The 21,521-nt window shown below is 41.1% G+C and overlaps 1 protein-coding gene across 4 annotated transcripts; it reads left to right on the top strand.

Moving 5' to 3' along the window:
• Positions 1-867: 867 nt before the first annotated feature.
• Positions 868-20,397, top strand: rogdi (rogdi atypical leucine zipper). Of its 4 annotated transcripts, none has more exons than XM_061749629.1 (12): positions 868-1,821; positions 3,746-3,821; positions 4,892-4,963; positions 8,195-8,277; positions 8,421-8,475; positions 8,572-8,652; positions 11,838-11,933; positions 12,013-12,111; positions 14,265-14,378; positions 14,474-14,523; positions 16,128-16,254; positions 18,662-20,397. In XM_061749629.1, exons 2-12 carry the CDS (start codon positions 3,747-3,749, stop codon positions 18,701-18,703), a joined length of 894 nt encoding a protein of 297 aa, XP_061605613.1. In that variant the 5' UTR covers positions 868-1,821; position 3,746; the 3' UTR covers positions 18,704-20,397. The 4 variants fall into 4 exon arrangements, with proteins under 4 accessions (XP_061605613.1, XP_061605612.1, XP_061605611.1 ...); XM_061749628.1 differs by lacking the exon at positions 868-1,821 and adding an exon at positions 2,276-2,508; XM_061749627.1 differs by lacking the exon at positions 868-1,821 and adding an exon at positions 2,586-2,742.
• Positions 20,398-21,521: the final 1,124 nt, after the last annotated feature.

Genomic DNA, 21,521 nt, shown 5'->3' with positions numbered 1-21,521 from the left:
CAAAAGAAAACAAGAGCTAATCAGTCTGATGTGAGCCAACCTGGAGTCCAATCAATGAGACAACATTGAAAGGGTGGCTTAAAGCTGCTCTGGCCACTAGAAAACACACTCCAGGTTAGAATCTTCTCCTGTCTAGAAGCATTGCCTGATGTGTACCATGCCTCGCTCAAAAGAACCTTAGTATTAGCTGAACCTTAGTATTAGCTGAAGACTGACAGAAATCATTGGCAAATGCCAATATCGCTGTTGACAAATCCACCATACATAAAACATTAAACAGAAATCATTGGAAAATGCCAACATCTTTGATGACAATCCACCATACGTAAAACATTAAAAAAGAATGGGGTTCATGGGAAAACCCCAAGGAGGAAGCTGTTGCTGTCTTTAAAAAACAAAAAAAAACTGCTGTATGTTTGAAGTTTGCCAAAGAGCACTTGGATGTTCCACACCACTCACTACTGGAAAACTATTCCCTCAAATGGTGGCCTTTACACCAGTTGGATGCAGAGCTCCATGTAAATGCTGTTTGTGTAGTGCACTTGAACTATCCATCCATCCATCCATTTTCTGAGCCGCTTCTCCTCACTAGGGTCGCGGGCGTGCTGGAGCCTATCCCAGCTGTCATCGGGCAGGAGGCGGGGTACACCCTGAACTGGTTGCCAGCCAATCGCAGGGCACATAGGAACAAACAACCATTCGCACTCACAGTCATGCCTACGGGCAATTTAGAGTCTCCAATTCATGCATGTTTTTGGGATGTGGGAGGAAACCGGAGTGCCCGGAGAAAACCCACGCAGGCACGGGGAGAACATGCAAACTCCACACAGGCGGGGCCGGGGATTGAACCCAGGTCCTCAGAACTGTGAGGCTGACGCTCTAACCAGTCGCCCACCGTGCCGCCGCACTTGAACTGGACTCCACATTTATTATGAAAAGAATATAAAAGAACTAATCGAATTACCTTCACTATAACATCTGTTTACCCTGCGGTACACATCATTACCACAGCACGCACCACTTTCCCAGCAAGTATGGTATCTGTGAAGCTGAAGCTTGGGGTGAGAAAAGAGAATGTGCCTCTAAGCTGTTAAACATTTCAACATTGACCCATAAATTACAAAATTTAGAATGCACTGTTCCAATTGTTACAACAGTTTCTAAACATTGTATAGCTTGTCAAGAACTGAAAATAATCATTTGTTGCATTTGCATCTTTAGGTCATTTACAGAAATCATAGCTTCATAGGACAAGTTTCATTTTAACATATGGCTGCATATTTGAAAGCAGCTTCACAACTCTACACCATGATCTATTTAGTTTGTGAGCTTTTGGAGAGTTTTTGCTTCAATTTCTTTGCGGAATGCTAGAAATAACCTCCCAGAGCTGCTCCTTGGGTGTGAACTTTTCTACAGCAGCAGTATGCCAATGTTGGCCAATATATACAATTCACCCACTGATTGGTGCTTGTGATTTCAATCATTTTGAATGAGGGTCCTCAACTTGCACAGAGCTACTGAACAAAAAGCTATCTTGAGTTGATCAAAGAGGCTCTCCATGTGAGTCTGTGATTACAGCATTTTAGATAGAAGTGATGCTTATTGGTGGAGAACATCAGCTCTAGCGGACTTTTAAGTTTTTTTTACTTTTGTTTATGACGTTCACCTACAAATGTGAGGAACGACTCCGCTTCAAACAGGTTTCCGGCCGGCATTTAAAGACAAGCCTTTGGAGTTTTCTTTAGATGGGACTGGCTTGTTGAAGGGAAACATGCGCAGGACACCCAGTAAACACAATGACATCATCATAACGTCATTATGGTAAGTTTTAAATTTGTTTTGTTTGTATGCCAGTGTGTCAAATGTCTGTGAAACCAGTCGGTGGTGGAGAAAAGATGGACGGTTATTGTAGAGAATGGCATGCATGCGCCCTTTTTTATTGATAGACCTCCAAACATGCAGAGTCATAAGCACAGTACTCTGATTAAATTACTTGTATTGAATTTATTCCATACAGAATTAAAAAAAAATGCTCTCATTAATAGTCACAAGTATAGCCGGAAGAGTCTGGACGCACCAAATGGCTGCCTACACATCCATTCGACATTTTCAAATGTAAAGTGTAGACAGCACCCCATATTGACAGAAAAAAAAATTTGCTGAAATTTTTGCAGATTTATTAAAAAAGAGAAACTGCAATATCACACAGCCATAAGTGTTCAGACCCTTTGCTCAGTATTTAGTAGAAGCACCCTTTTGAGCTAATACAGCCATGTGTCTTTTTGGGAATGATGCAACATGTTTTTCGCTCCGGTCAGAATACTTTCCATACACACTGTATGTTGCAACTTTATGATTCGGTGTGAATATGTAACTCAAGAATACTAAAAACAGGATTTATTGTACACAGACTTTATTGTACTTTTATGAGATGGGCATGGAACTGAAAATGACTGCATATGACTGAAGATCTACCTAGTTGTGTCATGTGGGTTACCAGCATTCGGGGTGAGTCAAAAATTGGGATTGGGGGGGGGGGGGGGGGGGGGGGGGGATACTCAGGCGATGTGCCCGGTACTTATGTTGTGCCTGAGTGCTATAGCTGCGCCAGATGGGACGGGTTCTTGGGCTCCCAGCAGTTTCAGTGTGCCGGGGTGCCAGTAATTCCTTTGCTTCTGTGTCCTGGGGACTTCCCTAACTTGGTTGCAGAATGGGCTGAACACTTTGCTTCACTGGCGAGAGGTTGGTTGCATGATCTTAGCATAATACATCAGCAACCAGTGGGACCCAATCGTCAGTACTGTTCGGGCCCAACTGGTGCTGCTTAAGTGCTTAAGTGGCCACAACTGCTGTATGTTTGAATATGAGGACTTCTGGGTTTAGTGGTGGAAGGGGATGCATGTATACAAACTACAGTAGTCTTAGCTCAGTTCTCGCCTTTATTTTACTGCCTGTCTTGTTTTGCTTCACATATGGTGTATCATGCCCTTTCTGGAGGATATATTAGCTTCAAATAAATGAATTACAAGTTCTCTCTTACCATTTTTTTTTTTTTTTTTTTTAATTTAGCTTTAGATCACTACTCAAGAAACAAAACTTGTATGCTGCAAGACAAAAAAAAAGCATGTATCTATGTTTTTAGAAGTCTTGGCATGAACCATATATAAATATGCAGACACAATTTAAATAATAAAAAAATGCTACTCATAACAAGACAAAGACGACTACGGAAGTCATCCTAATAAGTCTCAGTGGGCGGGGTCACTTAATTCCGAACGAGTGACCAAGATACGTTGCATTCACGGCTCTCCGCAATTTCACTACCGACATTTACGTCGTGCCGATTCATTGAACAGTTTTCTTACAGATAAATTATTTTGTATTGTAAGCTTTAAAACAACAGCTTGTTTCCGGAGAGAGGTCGAATAAAGTAAATTAGTAAACCTTATCAAGTTCAAATCGCAATTGATATGCAGGTGTAAACTGTATATCCATGTAGGTATGTCCTGTTGTAATGTTTCCACTTTGTTACAGTTATGCTATGTGCTGTTGTCGTGAGTCAAGGCGTTCATTTTTCCCATTTGTATTGTGTGCGCGTGTGTGTGTGTTTTCCCCCCCTTGACACCCGCGAGTCCTCACTGGCCATCAATGCAGCAGCTCATCTGCTATGCTAGGAGGCAAACGTATATACACGAGAGCGGACACTTAAATACGTGTCTTAAGGTTGTTCTCGTTTCCTGCTCAGAATGCTCAACCATCAGAGATCTCTGTCGGAGCTACCAAAGATGTCGGCGGCAAGTCAAGTGGAGAGAACAGTGCTGGTAAGCTGATGTTTCTTGTTTCTTGTCTGCTGGGAAGCTAGCAGTCACGGTCTCAACCTAAATTGCGACGTCGCAGCAGTTTGGCCCCTAATGAGTGATGCGTTGCTACGTTGGCAGGCTCGCCTGGAGGACGTAGTCGGCTCTCATATGGCGATAGCGGGCAGGTGCTGTATTGGCAACGTTTGCGGTGGCAATTCTGCGTTGCGGCGGGCCCGACCGAATCTAACAATCCGTTGAATGGAGCGAGAGGCGCCGTGAAAAGTGCGACATGCGACACGCCAAGCAGCCAATAACCCGAGTCGGCGTTTTTTAAAATGTATTTATTTCATTTTTATTATTATTATTATTATTTTTAAAATCGTATTTCTGTCACTGTTAGGGACGCCTACAGTATTTGCATCAGAACTTACCAAGGAGAAAAAGATGATTGTCTTTATTCGTCGTGACTCATTAATACAAACGCAAAGTAATTGAAATAAAAAGTCATTATATACACTGCTGCCATATACGACTTATTGCGTGGAAATACGGAGCAACACGTCTAAAATCAACACGCATCCAATCTTGAAGCTACAAAAGAAGGCAATCAGAATTAGTCATCGAACTCAATCAACTATATATCCGCTTAAATACACTCAAATTTTACTACTTAGTTTAATTCAAAACAGCACAGCTAAAAATCACAACAATCTACTTTGGCGAAGAAATATTATTTAACTGTATATTATTAATAAAGGATATACATGTATTTTTAACTTTTGTCTGAAGACACCAGCCATAAAGAAAACAAAATTTTAGCAAATTCAGCTTCAAACCATCATGTCATTAATGCATCGTTATTAGCCTTAGCGCAGCATACTTGGGAAGTCTACTAATCTGTTTTCCAGGCTTGGTCATGTCATTGCCACATGACGATTGCTTTCACAAAGATAAAAAAAACAATAGCTCATCCATCCCTAACAGTGCTCTTTGTGATTGTTTCTGCTGACAAATACCAATGGTATGATGATGATGATGATGATGTTGTTGAATCGATCACATTGCCTTTTGTTTCATAAAATGTATGCCAGGAGGAAGAGTTCAACTGGCTTCTTAAAGAAGAAGTTCACGCTGTTCTTAAGCAGCTGCAGGATGTTCTCAAGGTAAGAGTTGATAAGCTAACAATGTTAAGTTCGTTCTCATCTCATCTTAAGGCTGACTGTGGGTACTGACATATTTAAGACTGAAATAAAAAGTATATGTAAGTAATGGAACCAAATATGTCCATGATGGGATGCTGGCTGACCGACATTTTGTTTGAATTTAGAAACCGCTTAAACCAAAGGTGTCAAACTAATTTTTTGTCACGGGCCACATTGTAGTTATGACTTCCCTTGGAGGGCCGCTACAACTGTGAACCCATATAAATGAAAGATTACCTACCTGTAATTACATACAGTATACACAACACATTGATGAATAACCAGTTTTGAAATCAGAAGCCTATAAAAAAATGTTTTTCGACTATTACATCTCTTTTCAAAGTGGTATTGGTAACAAAAAAAAATGCTTGCAAATATCTCAATGGTATGACACCAGAACACAATGAGCAATTTTGATTTGTTTTCGCGGGCCACATAAAATGATGTGGCGGGCCGGATCTGCCACCCGGGCCACCAGTTTGACACCTGTGGCTTAAACCAGAGGACATAATGGAAGTAGAAACAATTATTTTTAGGGTGACTTGTGAAGCTAACAGGACTAGATTTTTCAATACTTTAGATAAGTACATATTTCTTGAAGATAGCTGTAGGCATGGAATGGTGAAAGGGAGTTTAAGTAAATCATAGGAGTCATCAGGTGGACATCCTGCTTGATTGAGGTTTTGTTGATTGAAGCCCACGTCTCTAAGGGGCTCAACAATGTACCCAGCATCCCAGGTACACCCCTCTCAATGCCATAACCTCTTTGTGCCCCTACGGATTCTGCATTGGCAAGGGCATACTTTTCCCTTGTCGGTGGCCGACAGGGACAAACGTGCTGCAAACGGCGAAAACACACAAGGACATAAAACAACTTTCAAAAGAAAAACAGTGCAAGATGAAAATGCTGCAATCACAGAAAACAGCAGCAAAAGAAAAATGCTGCAATCACAAAAAAACAACAGTGTGGTGGAAATTTCTCTTTTGTAGAATAATTGAGGAGCCAATCCTGCCTTTTTATTTTTGATACAAAGAGCTATTTACATGATATAAACAAAAAGCGATAACTACTAAGTGTATATATATATATATATATATATGTGTATATAATAAGTAATGTCAACTCAACAGCAATAGAAAATGCTGCGGAAACAAAAAAAAAACACAACTCTGAAAGCAACTACAAGAGAAATGCTGCAAACAAAAAAAACCCCACACAAATCCTAAAACAACTGCGAGAGTGTTCACGCTGCACTACAGAAGTCCATTAGGCCACTAGGGGGCGCGACCCCCAGGAAGGACCAGTCCTGTGAGACCAGAGGCACCACAGATATGTACAGTATAGGTAGATATGACACGAACATTTTTGAGCTCCATTCCAACGGCGACACTGAGCTAGGAGGTCAAAGTCCTCAGCGCATTCCACGTGTGTGGACGGCAAGAAAAACCAAAAGACCAAGGATGCCGGTACATTGTGTTGCATACGGTTGCGTCAAACGGCCCAGAATTACGATAAAGAAACTTTCCGTACCCACTGAATGTGTGCGTGTGTGTGTGTGTGTGTGTGTGTGTCAGTGTTTGTCAATTTTTTTTATTTTGCAGTTGTTTTCTGTGATTCCAGCATTCATTGTTCTTTTTGTTTTTTGATTGCAGAATTTTTATTTTGCTGTTGTTTTATGTGCTTGTGTGTTTATTGCGACATTCCTGTATTTGCAGCATATGGCCATTTGCAGCGCATTCGCCCCAGTCTGCCACCGTACATCTGTTGTTATCTTGGTGCCCAGTTGTCGTTGCATCTTATCCAGAGCCAGTTGCTGGTCTTAAAAACATGCTGGAGGGAGTGGCTGCTCGCTCCCATTTTCCTTAACAGACTGAGAGTATACGTTGCAACAAATCTCCTGTGCAGCAACTCCAAAACAGCCTTAATTGCAGACATTACATCACAAAAATCATCACAGAAACTTGAGTCATTAGTCATGAAGTAACTACCATTCTCTAATTATATTTTTCCCCTCCCTTTGCTACGGTCTCATTTTTCTCCTAAGAATCATCATCTTACAGCATACACTAGTTGTAGGATGCAGTTTCACATGATCATGATGTACTCTTGTTTTAGAAAAGTTCATCCAGCACAGAGAGATTTAATACCAAGATCTTGTTGTTTTGAGAGACGTTTTTAAAGGCTTTTTGTATGATGGACAGTTGATTCATTTGCAGGCAAATCCAATCTCATGGCACAAATTACTCTGGAGACTGTAGTCATAGAGGGCAATTGTCTTTGGAAAGCTTTGTTTATGTTTACGACACTGTTGCCCATATAAGGGTGCCTTGGCAGGTTTTTTTTTAGGCATTGTATGCAAGAATGGCAGAATTTGACTACGTCAGTGTTGCGCTTGAAATTGGAAACCAAAAACAAGAAAAGGGATTTTGAAGGACAAAACATTTATTAACAGGTACAAAGAGTTTTTACTTGCATTATACCAACTGGTGACTTTAGTTTCTCTTATTTTGAACAAGTTACCCAATTTGGGGGAAAACGTGTCACTCTAATGTTGCACAAATCAAGTTTGAATCGGCATCATGCAAGACTTGTGAGACATCAGTTCAGTTAGCATAACAAGATGAACTCAGGTTGTGTGTTTTGCTTTTGTAAATATGATTTGGAATGTTGGTTGAATAATTTTGAGTACAACTATCAAAAAAATTGACTACGTTACCCCCACGTACATTTTCTGGTAAATGTTTGAGGAAAAAAAGGGGACTGGGCCTACGGTGGGTGTTTCTATCCATCCATCCATTTTCCCTACCGCTTATCCTCACTAGGGTCACGGGCGTGCTGGAGCCTATCCCAGCTGACTCTGGGCGAGAGGCGGGGTAAACCCTGTAGTGGTCGCCAGCCGTTTGCAGGGCAGATATAAACAAACAACCATTCGCACTCCCATTCACACCTACGGGTGCAAATAATAATGGGGAGTTAAGCGACCATGCATGTTTTTGGGAGGTGGGAGGAATCCGGGTTACCTGGAGAAAACCCACATAGGCACGGGGAGAGGCTGGATTTGAACCCAAGGTCATCAGAACTGTGAGGCATATGTGCTAACCAGTTGTCCACCGTGCCGCCCGGGTGTTTTTATCTACAACCCATATCTCTCTCCTGATGTCTCCATTTTGTTTTGGTTTTGCTCTTGACAGGAGGCTTCCAGACGTTTCACAATGCCCACACCAGGCCTGGAGAGTCCGCTCAAACAGGAAAACTTCATCCTGGGCAGCTCAACGTAATGCCATCTAAAATTCCTCTTAATTAGTATTCGTGTGTTATGGACAGTATTCTGTCTGTGGAGGTCATGGTGAACAAATATATCTGATGTTGCTTTTGTGTTGAAATTTAAAAAAACAAAAAAATCCTGTTGTTTTGCAGCATGGATCAGGTGAAAGGAGTGCTGACACTACAGGGAGAGGCTCTGACTCAGGCAGTGAGTGTCAGCTGCTCTTAAAGTAGCGGTTTTCTCCGTCTGTGAAAATGAAAGAGCAGTTTGTTTCACCTAATAGTTTGTTTTTACTTTGAAAAGGACATCAATCTGAAGGTTGCAAAGAGTAGTCAAGTGCTACACTTCCAGTTCAGGGAGGACAAGCAATGGAAACTACAGCAGGTATGTCTGGCTGGATTAAACTACAGCGGATCAACTATAACTAACTTCTAGTTATAACCATCAACTTTTTAAACAGCTAATGTATTCCATTGCAACATGCTGCCAATTTTTTATCTTGAGTTTGTTGTCACATTTCTGTCGGGCCAATTAGACATTTCTCGTGCTCTCACTGTAGTAGTCTCGACACGCTGCACTATTTGCATATCTGTTGTTGACCAATACTGGCCAATCATGCCAGAGTAGCATCTGTACCACTTACACACTGACTAAGGAGTATCTGCAACATTTGCACAATAGACAGTGTCCCAGATTATCGCACTACTAGTCACTTTAAACTTGAAGTCTTCCTTGAAGTCTCTGCGCCCTTTGCACAATGGTCATTGCACCGGAGTATTCCTATATTAGTCAATCAAACTGCTCTAAGTGCTAGAGGCCTCTGCATCTTTTTGCACCATTGTCAAAAAAGAATAAAATAAATTATTGTACCGGCATTACCAGATTACTAGCAACCTTTTATTGCTCAGCGACTGTTTTTCTCAATGTCTTCACGTTTCAAAAGTATTGGCGATACGAGTTTAATTTGTTCTTTGACCAAGCTCTTATCGCAATGCACTCAAAACAGATTTCTCGATTAAAATTCCTGGAAATGCAATTAATCCGTTCGAGTCCGCCAAACGTCACCACAATATTTATTTTACGTTTTTTTAATTAAGAAAATTAGCAGTATATTTTTAAATAGTTATAAAAACACAGTAGACGAGAACGCAACGATATTAACTTGTTTTGTGAAGTGTAATCATCAAGCAAATGTTCTGTGTAAAATAGTAATGAAAACACAATAGTAGAGAATGTAAAGATATCCATCCTTTTTCTGTACCGCTTATCGTCGCTAGGGTCGCGGGCGTGCTATAGCCTATCCCAGCTATCTTCGGGCAAGAGGCCGAGTACACCCTGAACTGGTCGCCAGCCAATCGCAGGGCACATATAAACAGACAAGCACTCACATTCACACCTACCAAGTGTATTCAAGCCAAAATTCTGATGCACACACACACACACACACACTGTAATACATTTGCATGCTGTGCCTGTAAATGTTGTTTCTCTCTCTCTCTCTCTCTCTCTCACTCTCTCACTCACACATGGATCTCTTGTCCACTGATTAAAGCTCCCATATTTTGGCTATTAGACCTCCACAGAGTGAATCGCTAACATGGACTGAGCATATAAGTGTCAATTTCATTTACAAAACACCTTGGTTTTGTCATACAAATGTCCAGAAAAGGCCCCTCTGACTTCTGTTTGACCCAGGTTTGTATCGGCTTTTTTCTTCTGATTGGTTGCCTCCATGTAGAAGACCCAAACCTCACTACTTGTTAAGAGTACGTGTTTATGTTGACAGCACTGGCTCGGATTTGAGAGATAAGTGGAGATCTTCGCTAGTGACGTAGATAAGCTGGAGAAATTCGACTGACCTGATTTCAGGCCTCTCAGCAGAAAAACGTCTAGAACTCAGGAATTCTTGGACGATTTTAATTCATATTTCATGTTCACTGAGGCATCATAGACCCAATATTACATCCCAAATACTAGAAAAAAGTTGGTTTTGTAAATTACGAGACCGTTAAAATTTTGTGTTGTATCTCTAGGTACCACCAGTCTACATGGCTCAAGTAACATCATTCCACTGTTTTGCTCCCAGCAAAGTTGCACATTTTGGGTATTTACTAAAAAACAAAACAAAAAATGCATAAAATCAGATTTTCTTTCAGATGTAGTAGTAGTAGTAGTGCTCTTACTGTATTTTTTTTGCTTGTAAAAATTCAGGGAGTGAATTTGGGGTTTTGGTTAGCTGCAAGCTATAAATATGTCAACCAGTGTGAAATGAATCTGTTTAGTTTAACTTTTTTAATGAAACTACTTGTACAAAAATATTAAATATTATAATAATAAGTTGTATCAATTTGAGTATGTCATAAAAAATTGTTTGCTTATAAATTTTGGTTGATCTCATATTAATGTATTTGCTGAACATTGCTCTTGGAGACGTCAAACTGTCATTTGAAACTAACAGCTCTGATGACATTGTCCTCAATGTCTCTTAAATGAACAGGTCGAGCAACATGGACAATCAGTCAGACAAGTTTTATTCCACTGCCACCTCACCCATGGGAAAATGCCAAGATTGTTTTCGAAGATGTTTAAATTATCGTAAGTGTTCATAGAGTCCTGGTCATAGCTGTGGCTTTTTTTTTTTTAGATGCAGCAAGCTTCCGGTTTCATACTGTAGTTACGCTCCTGAAGCGCTTTCTAAAGACAGCGTTATTGTCAAAGTACACAAAGCAGAAAGCATTGTAGACTCGTGTAACAGCATTTGCATACATCCAGAAAAAGCTCAACATGCTGTAGTTAGAAGAGTGTATAACACAGGCATTAGAGCATTATGTGACGTGGGGGCCTGCGGGCACATAATGGTGTATATATAGCCTGTCAGCCCGGGAAATCTATGGGGTAAGTCCAGCAGCTGCCACCCAAAACCATCAAGAAAGAACGCTTCGCATGGTGGTCCACTCAGCATTGGCTGTGGAGCGCGTAGTGGCAGCTCGACACCCTTGGTCGTTGTCACATTTCTCTTTGTACCTGCCATTTGTTCGGGGATCGCCAACACTTTTTTTTTGTACTCACCCCCACTACGATCTAACAAGACTTTTTTTTGGTTTCAAAATACTTTGTAGTCGGCATACACAGTATCTGGCCAAGTAATTCATTTGGATTTCACCTGCAAGTAAATGGCTAGAGTCATAAGGTTTCCACAGGATAATTATTAAGTACTACAAATTATCAAATCCTAACAGATAGTCCTTTTTATTTCAAAGCAAAATGATGAATGTTTGAAGACACCAGGGATTTTTGGACAAAGCTCTTAATTTCAGAAGTGTGGGTGAACTGTCAAACTCTGGTTGTGTTAAAACTCAACGAGAGTAAAGAATCAGTAGCCAGATAATTATATGCCCAAAGGCAACACTGAACATGAAAATTCAGTAAAACATCCTTCTTTGTTCTTCTTGGCCTGCCTGTGTGGAGTTTGCATGTTCTCCCTGTGTTTGCATTGTTTTTCTCCAGGTAGTACAGCTTATTCCCACATAACAAAAATCCCTCTCCACTTTTTGCATGTCTTCTGTTAGATCCAGGATGCAAGAAACCATGTGACTCAAGCGCTTCAGTTGCTGAGCAGCCATGATGAGAACTATGACTTCAAGACAGGGGCAGAAGTTAACAAGGTTTTCCGTCAATAACAACGTATCAATGTATCATGCATTATGTGGTGATACTAACCTCACTTTTCTGTTGTTGTTGTAGTTAATGGATGCTGTGATGCTCCAGCTAATACGCGCACGAAACCGCCTCACCACCCCAGCGTCAATGACACTGCCTGAATTGGCCACCAGTGGGCTGATGGTACAAACTATTTATTATCTCTCTCATGGTGTCCTCAAGCTTAATTGTAATTATGAATTGAGGCTGCTACTAATATTAACAATAATCATAATACATCCATCCATCCTCTTCTACTTATCCGGGGTCGGGTAGCAGCGGCAGTAGCCTAAGCAGGGAAATCCAGACTTGGGTTTCTCTAGCCACTTCGTCCAGCTCTTCCTTGGGGATCTTGAGGCGTTCCCATGCCAGCTGATAGATGTAGTCTCTCCAGTGTGTCCTGGTTCTTCTCAGTGGGATGTGCTGAAAACACCTTTCAAGGGAGGTGGCCAGGAGGAATCCTGACCAGATGCCTTAGCCATCTTATCTGAATTCTGGCTCCTCCCTCAGTGGTTCTACCCAGAGCGAGACAGAGAGCGACTCATTACGGCCACTTCCATATGCTCTTGTTCCTTGGGTCTCTACCGACAGCTCGTGGCTATAGATGAGGATAGGATTGTAGGTTGTCCGGTAAATTGAGAGATTGGCCATTTACCCAGCTCCTTGTTTACCACGACAGACCGATACAGAGTATGCATCACATAGGTGTACTCACCTATGAGAGACAAAATGAGTGGGGAAAAAAATCCAGAAAATCACATTGTCTGATTTTTAAAGAATTTGTTAGCAAATGATGGTGATCACTTACAAACAAGGAAGATTTCTGGCAGATTTCTCACAGACCTGTAACTCCCTCTTTAAGAGGCTTCTCTGTCCTCCACTCGTTACCTGTACTAATTGCACCTGTTTGAACTCGTTATCAGTATAAAAGACACCTGTCCACAACCTCAAACAGTCACACTCCAAACTCCACTATGCTCAAGTCTAAAGAGCTGTCAAAGGACACCAGAAACTAAATTGTAGACCTGCACCAGACTGTGAAGACTGAATATGCAATCGGTTTGCAGCTTGGTGTGAAGAAATCAACTGTGGGAGCAATTATTAGAAAATGGAAGCCATACAAGACCACTGATCTTCTCCCTCGATCTGGGCCTCCACTCAATATCTCACCCCGTGGGGTCAAAATGATCACAAGAACGGTGAACAAAAATCCCAGAACCACACTGTGGGACTTTGTGAATGACCTGCAGAAAGCTGGGACCAAAGGAACAAAGGCTACCATCAGTAACACACTATGCCGCCAGGGACTCAAATCCTGCAGTGCCAGAAGCGTCCCCCTGCTTAAGCCAGTACATGTCCAGGCCCGTCTAAAGTTTGGTAGAGAGCATTTGGATGGTCCAGAAGAGGATTGGGAGAATGTCATAGAGTCAGATGAACCCAAAATATAACTTTTTGGTAAAAACTCAACTTGTCGTGTTTGGAGGAGAAAGAATGCTGAGTTGCATCCAAAGAACATCAGACCTAATGTGAAGCACGGGGGTGGAAACATCATGCTTTGGGGCTGTTTTTCTGTAAAGGGACCAGGACGACTGATCTGTGTAAAGGGGCAGTACAACAAAAATGGGGCTTTGTCTTCACATTCATGTGATAGCAGATGGCACAGCGGCCATCTGCAGTGTCTCTTATATTGTCTTTATAATAACTTATTTTCCTCCTCAGTGCATATTATATATATTCTAATAATTTAAGTATAGTTGAAACCAGATGTTTACATACACTTTATATATAGACACAGTTATACTTGCGTATAATTGTTTGAGCAGATGAACTTGGCACCTTCAGGCATCTGGAAATTGCACCCAAGGAGGAACCAGACTTGTCCAGAGTTCTCTTACTGATATCTTGGCTGATTTCTTTTGACTTTTCCATGATGTTACAAAAGGAATCGGTGTGTTTCAGGTGGGCCGAGTTCAAATACATGCACTGGTGTGTGTCTAATTAACTCAAATATTGTCAATTAACCTATCAGAAGCTTCCAAAGACATGAGATCATCTGGGTTTTCACAAATTGTTAAAGGCATAGTGATCTTACTATATATAAACTTAAGACTTTGAAGAAGGTAATGAAAAATTGTCTGGGGGAAAAAAAATCCTTCTGGCATTTAGCAAATTGAAATTATTTTGGTAATCCTAATTGACTGAAAACAGAATGCCAAATATGTTTGCCTCTACAATGTGCAATTGTTTTCCATGAAGCACAAGATAAACAGCCCCTAACAAGATACCCTTTTCATCAGAAAATGTTCACTCCTCCCATGCCTGGTGATGTGATGGTGAATTTTTACATCAACTTAAGCAAACTGTGTCTCACAGTCTACCAGCTTCACGTGCTGCCGCCAAATACCACCAAGGTTTGAACACATGATGCATTTAATCACTCTACCACATGAAGTTGTGTAAACTATAATGTTGGTTGTTGTGCTTGTATGTTCTTGCCTCCTGATAGAATTTCAAGCCATCTGGAAGCTCTGTGCTGCACAATCCTGGGGCCATGTTGTAAGATGAAACCTATCAGTTTGTCTGTTGTATCTTGTAGCAAGTCATTCCATTCTGTCGTCATAGGCTGTTTCGTACTCCTTGAACGCTGGCATCTAGCGGTAACGGTACTTTTGCTCCGTTACTATGATCTAAATATCGGTCGCTTCTTTTATTTATCAATTATTATCAAGCGTGGATATTTCAGCTCACTTATTACTTGAGAAAACACAGACACACACACAAATTGCAAATGTTTTTTTCTTTTCGTGTGCCATTTACTCAGTACTTGATTATTTATTTATGTGTACTTTTTACTCTTACTCAAGTATTTTTTTGGAGGACTTCTTTTTGAGTAGTCACATTATTGTCAAGTAACCGTACTCTTACTTGAGTACAATATTTGGCTGCTCTACCCACCTCTGGAGCGGACATCCTCTATTGCTACTCTTAAGTTTAAGCAACATTTTTGCTCATCAGATCAGCCCGTGTCGTATTTGTTGCACTGGTCTGTTGTATTTTCGCCTTGAGGTGCTGCGGGTCGTGGCCCTGGTTGTGGTCCCAGCAGAACCGCGACGCACACGTAACATCGGCGACAAGAGCTGATCCGCTAGTACATTTTGTATTAATTAGGAAACGCGCCTTCAATTATCTAATTAGCTTACGGATGTTAATGGTAAATGTTAGGGAGCGATGTTAGGGATTATGTCACAACACAGAATGAACTAACTTCAAATTCACAAATGGCCAATAAAAACTGAAAAATATTATACTTAATATTTTCCTTGAGGATGCATTTGGGATTAGCCTTTGAATTTGGTAATAGTGAAAAATGAAGTGAAACAGACAATGATTTTAGTCAATTATTTTACAGAATGAGAGTGCATAAAGAGGATGATGCTGTTCATATGGCACAGTTTGAAGCAGGCAGGTGGAGATGGGCCTGGCTCAAGTTGGAGCCCAAAGCAAAAAAAGCAAAGAAATGAGGCAATTTTAATTTTAATCTTAAATTTGTATATGAACATGTACTTGAGCGGTGTAAATAAATGTTTTTCTGCGTAAAGGAAAAATATAATTTTTTCGGTCACCTTTTTCATCCCTTGGTGTTTGCATGTCTGTGCAATACTTCCAACCCCAATTCAATACCAATTCTGTAAATCCTCTGACTTGATTCACCTCCTGGCCAGTGGGAGGTGCTTTGTGTGTGATTCGCGTTATATGGACAGAAGCCAGGCAGAATTTGGCTGGCTTCTGAGGGAAATAAAAAACAAAACAAAAAAAAAAAAAAAGTTTCACATTTTATAAATGTATGCCGCCATCTAGAGGTTAGGAAAAAGCTGTACACTTTCATTCCAATATGCCACAGCCCCCTATAGGTTATGAAAAAGGTGTAGCCTACACGTTCGTTCCAATATGACATACTTTGTTTTAATCATATGGGTAGAAGCAAAATCATGCATTGTAAAAATGCATTATACATGGGTAGAAGGGTTTTCCAGAATTTTGAGGTCAACTTTGGGGGTGCGTATTATACATGGGTGCGCATTATACATGAGAAATTACGGTAATTTGTAATGTATTTATTGTGAATTAATCTTCTGTGTTGCTTCTTCCTCCCTCCACAGTGAACTCAACAACAACCGGTTTGAGGTGAGCCATGTCCACAAGGTGGAGTGTGTCGTCCCTTGGCTAAATGATACACTGGTGTTTTTCACCATCTCACTGCAGCTCTGTCAGCAGCTCAAAGACAAGGTGTGTGTCTCTTATTGTGAGCATTCGCTATTCAGTTTACGCCTAAAAAACATGATATACCTCACATAGCCGCTACTATGTTATACTGTACTTCACATACACTGCATATAAAACGTCCACACCCCTATTCAAATACCAGCTATTTGTGATGTAAAAAATGAGACCAAGACAAATCTAAATCATTTCCAAACTTTTTCGGTCATTAATGTGATCTATAACTTGTACAACTCAATTGGCAAAAAAAAAACATTTCAAGGGGGGAGTAAAAATAACTGATACAATGTGGTTGAACAAGTTTTCACACCCTCTTATAATTGGGAATATGGCTGTGTTCAGCATTTACCAATCTCATTGGAATTCATGTTAAATGGGAGTCAACACACACTATTTAAAGTGTCTTTGATCAACCCGAATGTTACTGATGTGCAATTACCTGTCAAGGCAGTGTCATCATCATATATCATAGCATCTATCCATTTCGTCACTTTAGCCAATCTTTTATTTTGGATCAGCCTGCGTCGTATTTGTTGCACTGGTCTTTTGTATTTTCGCGTTGAGATCCTGCGGGTCATGGCCCTGGTTGTGGTCCCAGCGGAAGCACACGTAACATCGCCGACGAGCTGATCCGCTAGTACATTTTGTATTAATTAGGAAACGCGCCTACAATTACCCAATTAGTTTACGGATGTTAATCTTAAATGTGTTAAGCGACGGAGTGATGATAGGTCTGGGAAATTCCCCGCGACACCTAATCTGGCCAACATTGAAGCTTAAATCCTGTAATCTGATGTAGGCATTCGGGACCAAGCCCAGCTCCTGTAAAACAACCCCAAGTTAGTGTTGCCATCAATATCATGCTGTAAAAGTGGATTCAGAATTTCATTATTTCCAAAGGTTTTGTGCTGACGGGTACAGTATTTGACCCTCAACTGATCTCCCGTTTCAAACTACAACAAAAAGAGCCCTAACCAAGATGTCACCAAACCTCATTGTGGGACAAAATGTTGTAAAAAGTTGACAAATGCCCAGGGAATCAGATGAACTTTATTTTGAATTTTTCTGCCAGTTGAATTGTTGGTAGCTACACTATATTGCCAAAAGTATTCGCTCACCTGCCTTGACTCACATGTGAATTGTGACATCCCATTCCTAATCCATAGGGTTCAATTTAACGTCAGTCCACCCTTTGCAGCTATACCAGCGTCAACTCTCCACAAGGTTTAGGAGTGTTTTTAATGGGAATTTCTGACCATTCTTCCTGAAACACATTTGTGAGGTCATACATTGATGCTGGACGAGAAGTCCTGGCTTTCAGTCCCCACTCTAATTCACCCCAAAGGTGTTCTATCGGGTTAAGGTCAGGACTCTGTGCAGGCCAGTTAAGTTCGTCCACACCAGTGTCGCGTATTTGGGTTAAATAAAAATGTAATTAATTTAGGGTCACTTTCGGTTTATCGTAATTTTAAATTGCAGCGTTATAAATCAAGCTATTTTATATATAAGAGGGGCACCACGTCGCTTTTTATGTGGATAAAATTTAGGGAAAACAACGAGAAACCTTTTTATCAGTCTCGTAATCTGAAGGTTGCTACACTTTAGGAAACTTTAAGAGTTCTAGACGTCCAGAGGTTTTTTTTTTTCCTCAACTCAAAAACACACAACAATGCAGGTAGTGAATTTTATGGAAAATCTTATGATCTAACTTGGGGAATCTTTAGGGAAAGAAGACAGAAAAACACAAAACAAACAAAGTACATACGAACATTGGCAAAGGAAACTGACTTGTGATGTGAGATTGGTAGAATGAGCGTGTAGTGAATGCATATAGCTAGGGATTGGTGATGCATGGCTCGGATGCAGCTGCTCGGCCATGGGAACCCATTCCATGAAGCTCTCTGTGCACTGTTCTTGAGCTAATCTGAAGGCAACATGAAGTTTGGAGGTCTGTGGCGACTGACTCGGCAGAAAGTCGGTTACCACTTCGCCAGTGGTATCCAAAGTGGTAATTTGTGTCCGAGTTGCTGTCATTCCCAAACCCTTCCACGCTCTAATCATAAAGCTGAGAGTCGACTGGGGAATATTTAGGAGTGAGTAAATTTCACAATTGGACTCGTGCACAGGTGACATTCTATCGCAGTTCCACACTGGAATTCACTGAGCTCATGAGACTGACCAATTATTTCACAAATGTTTGTAAAAACAAGTCTGCATGCCCGGGTGCTTGATTTTTTATACACCTGTGGCCATGATTGGAACACCCGATTCCGATTATTTGAATGGGTGAGCGAATACCTTTGGCAATATAGTGTATGTAGTGAGCCTATACAACATGAGTTTCAATATGATGTGTTTAATTTATGGACAAACCGAGAGGTGTGACTAACAGATTGTCCTCCTGTACCTGCAGATATCTGTCTTCTCCAGTTTCTGGAACTACAGACCTTTCTAATCAGTCAACATCAGACCCAAACAAACCACAAGTGTGAAGGACATGCTCTTATTTATTTGTAGATATTCATAAGCCAGTCAGTGTTGCATGGTCGTCAGAAGGCGCCAGTTAGAAGCGGCAGACGGGTTTGCCAGTTCCCTGTCGGGCTTTGCAGCGGGTCGACATTCCTCTGATGTGTTTTGCATTTCACAATACTGACTAATACCTCTCCATGAATGTATGGTTAATTTTTTTTTTGTTTGAAAGCTATTTTTTTTTTTTTTTTATGTTCAAGCAATGTTTCGTCTATTTATCATCTTTGGTGGTGAATGCTAATCTCTGGACTCAGGTGAAAATAACGGAAAGGGAAATGCATAGTGGAAAGGGAAATATATTATGGAGTTATTTTAATTTCCATTGGCAGACATGAGTTTAAAGGTTAATGTATTCCCTCGCTTGTAGCGGTTGCAAAATTTGGGACATTTTCAAAATGGCTAACTTTCCATGAGAATTATAGGAATTTTACAGCAATTCATGGGTACAAACTGGACCAAAAACGAAACAATTTGCAAATTGGCAGGTTAGTCTATTACAGGAAACCCATACACATATTTTGAAGCTTAATCTCGGTTAAATTTTTTTACACAGTACTCATTTTAGTTTGCTGCATGTCTTTTGACAAAATCAAAAATGTTCTGGTATTTTGCATCAATCACCCCCAGATTTCACTTCATTCTCCTGAATTGCCATCGGACTAACCAACAGGATGTTTCCAAACTTTCTCAGCTACACCATGGAAAGTTGTAAATCTTATGTTTTATTTTCATTTGTACGAAGTTGCGCATCTCTTGCTATTATCTGTGTGTAACCTGAGACTCTTGGAACACTTGGTGTGTTCTGTTCTATAATGCTAAGGGGTAGCTAAAGTCCTCTTTCCGTGTTTTCCCTGGATTAATTAAGTTGCACTTTTTGCTGTGGGTCCCTGTGCTTTGGCAGCAATCAATGTCCAGCTTAATATTTACATTTAGACTAAAGTGTGCACTAAAATGGAATAATGGTTCATGAGTCATGCGGCCATTAATCGGGTCGGCATGCACCACCAATGCAGTATATTGTGCAAAACGCATAGAAAGAATCTTTAGAACCTTTTTAAATGCTTTGTTTAAGAGTAACGCATATCTGTACGGATTCACTGGTGTATCCGTTTTAATCGCTTTAAAAAAACGTGGTTAGTGGTGAAAGTCTTTTGAAAGTTGTGTGTGAATACAAACGCTAACATAGCATTAATATCAATGTATGCCTTTTTTGTTGTTGTTGTTAATTGCCTGATTGGGTGTAATTCATCACATTCCATTTGTTCAAATAAGCTAATCAATCATGCATATATGTATTTAAATGTTTTGCACGTTGATTCCTTTTGAACCCGAACACTAATAGCCTGTTGTCTCAGCTGCCATTTGGACATATCACTTCAGGGAGGTCATGGGGGTCATTGATCAAATACTTTTAAATGGTTTCTCAAGTCCCATCCATCCCATCAAAGAACCCGACAGTAGATCTTTACAGTTCCACTTTTGTTCAACCTGCAGTTTGAAAATGGTCTCTGAGATAATGGCTTTTCATGAATAACACCATTCCAGTAAGTGTTAGTTTACTTAGAAATGTATAAAAATGAGGACATTTTGTGACTGTACAATAAAAAAATGAGCAAATTGTCTATGTCTCATGACCAAACCAAATCTATGATCACTACTATTTTGGAGTAAATCCCTTGGAACTATGACTGATGCTACAATTTACAACTGTCCAGGAGGCCTAAAACGTTACAGGTGACCACATCACCTAAATGCCTTGGGAAAAATGTATTTCGTAATTCTTCCCTTTTTATCGCAATGTCTTTAAGGCTAATGCAAAAGGGAGTTGTCGCTGCGACACGTGCCAACTGGTCGGTCGAGACATCCCTTCCTGCATGCACAGTCCGAGCTTCTTCCCCCACAGGCCTACAAGGTATCTGTACCTTGAGGAAAAACTAAAGATCGTACTTGTTTCCTCCCCCGCTCAGGACATAAAAACTCAGCAGTCGCCCGGCTCCTGTTCAGGGGCAGAGAGTGGAGACAGCCCAGCGCTCACCCCCTCTCAGGTTTCAGCCTCTGTCACCAAGGCCCCAGGGATAGGGTTCACTTCTCCTGGGCGCCGTTGATAGCAGGACGAGGACCACCCCCTCCAGCTCACTCCTTCACAGGCGCCTCCACTATTAAACTTACCTCATCTGGGAGGATGGAGGGCGTTGCAGCAGCAGACTTGAGCGCTAGGCATCCCCTCTGTCTCCTCATTTGGGTCCCCCTTTTCACAGACCATAATGAATGTGTTGCCTGCATGTAGCGCACTTTTGTGACGCCGGCACAGGACACTAACGCGCACGATGCCCCTGGACACCACACTTCCTACACGTGCCGGTCGTAAATAACTCGGAAGTACTCCGGGTACTCCTTCACAAGCCTCGTCCCGTCTGCGATGTCCGTCCCCGGCCTTATTCTCCTCCTCACCTCTGAGACCGCTGAGACCCCCCCCCCCCCAGGCCTGGAGTTTCTCCAGGATATCGCGATCCTCCAAGCAAGCTGGCAGGCCCAAAAAAGAGACGACCAGCTCATCCTTAGCAATTGCGCTGCCGTGAACCCTGGTCTTCCCAATGCGGAATCCATCCAACAGTCTTTCCTTGGCGTGAACAGAATTACCAGTCATTTCACATTTGTCTTTTGTAATTACTCTGCATGCTTTAATGCTCCCACGTACTCCAGCTGTTCCCTTAATGAACATCATTGGCATAAGTTCAAGAACC

The sequence above is a fragment of the Phyllopteryx taeniolatus genome, chromosome 16 (assembly GCF_024500385.1).
Source record: "Phyllopteryx taeniolatus isolate TA_2022b chromosome 16, UOR_Ptae_1.2, whole genome shotgun sequence".
Taxonomy (NCBI): Eukaryota; Metazoa; Chordata; class Actinopteri; order Syngnathiformes; family Syngnathidae; genus Phyllopteryx; species Phyllopteryx taeniolatus.
Note: the sequence above shows the minus strand (reverse complement) of the source record. Positions and strands in the feature narration are given on the sequence as shown.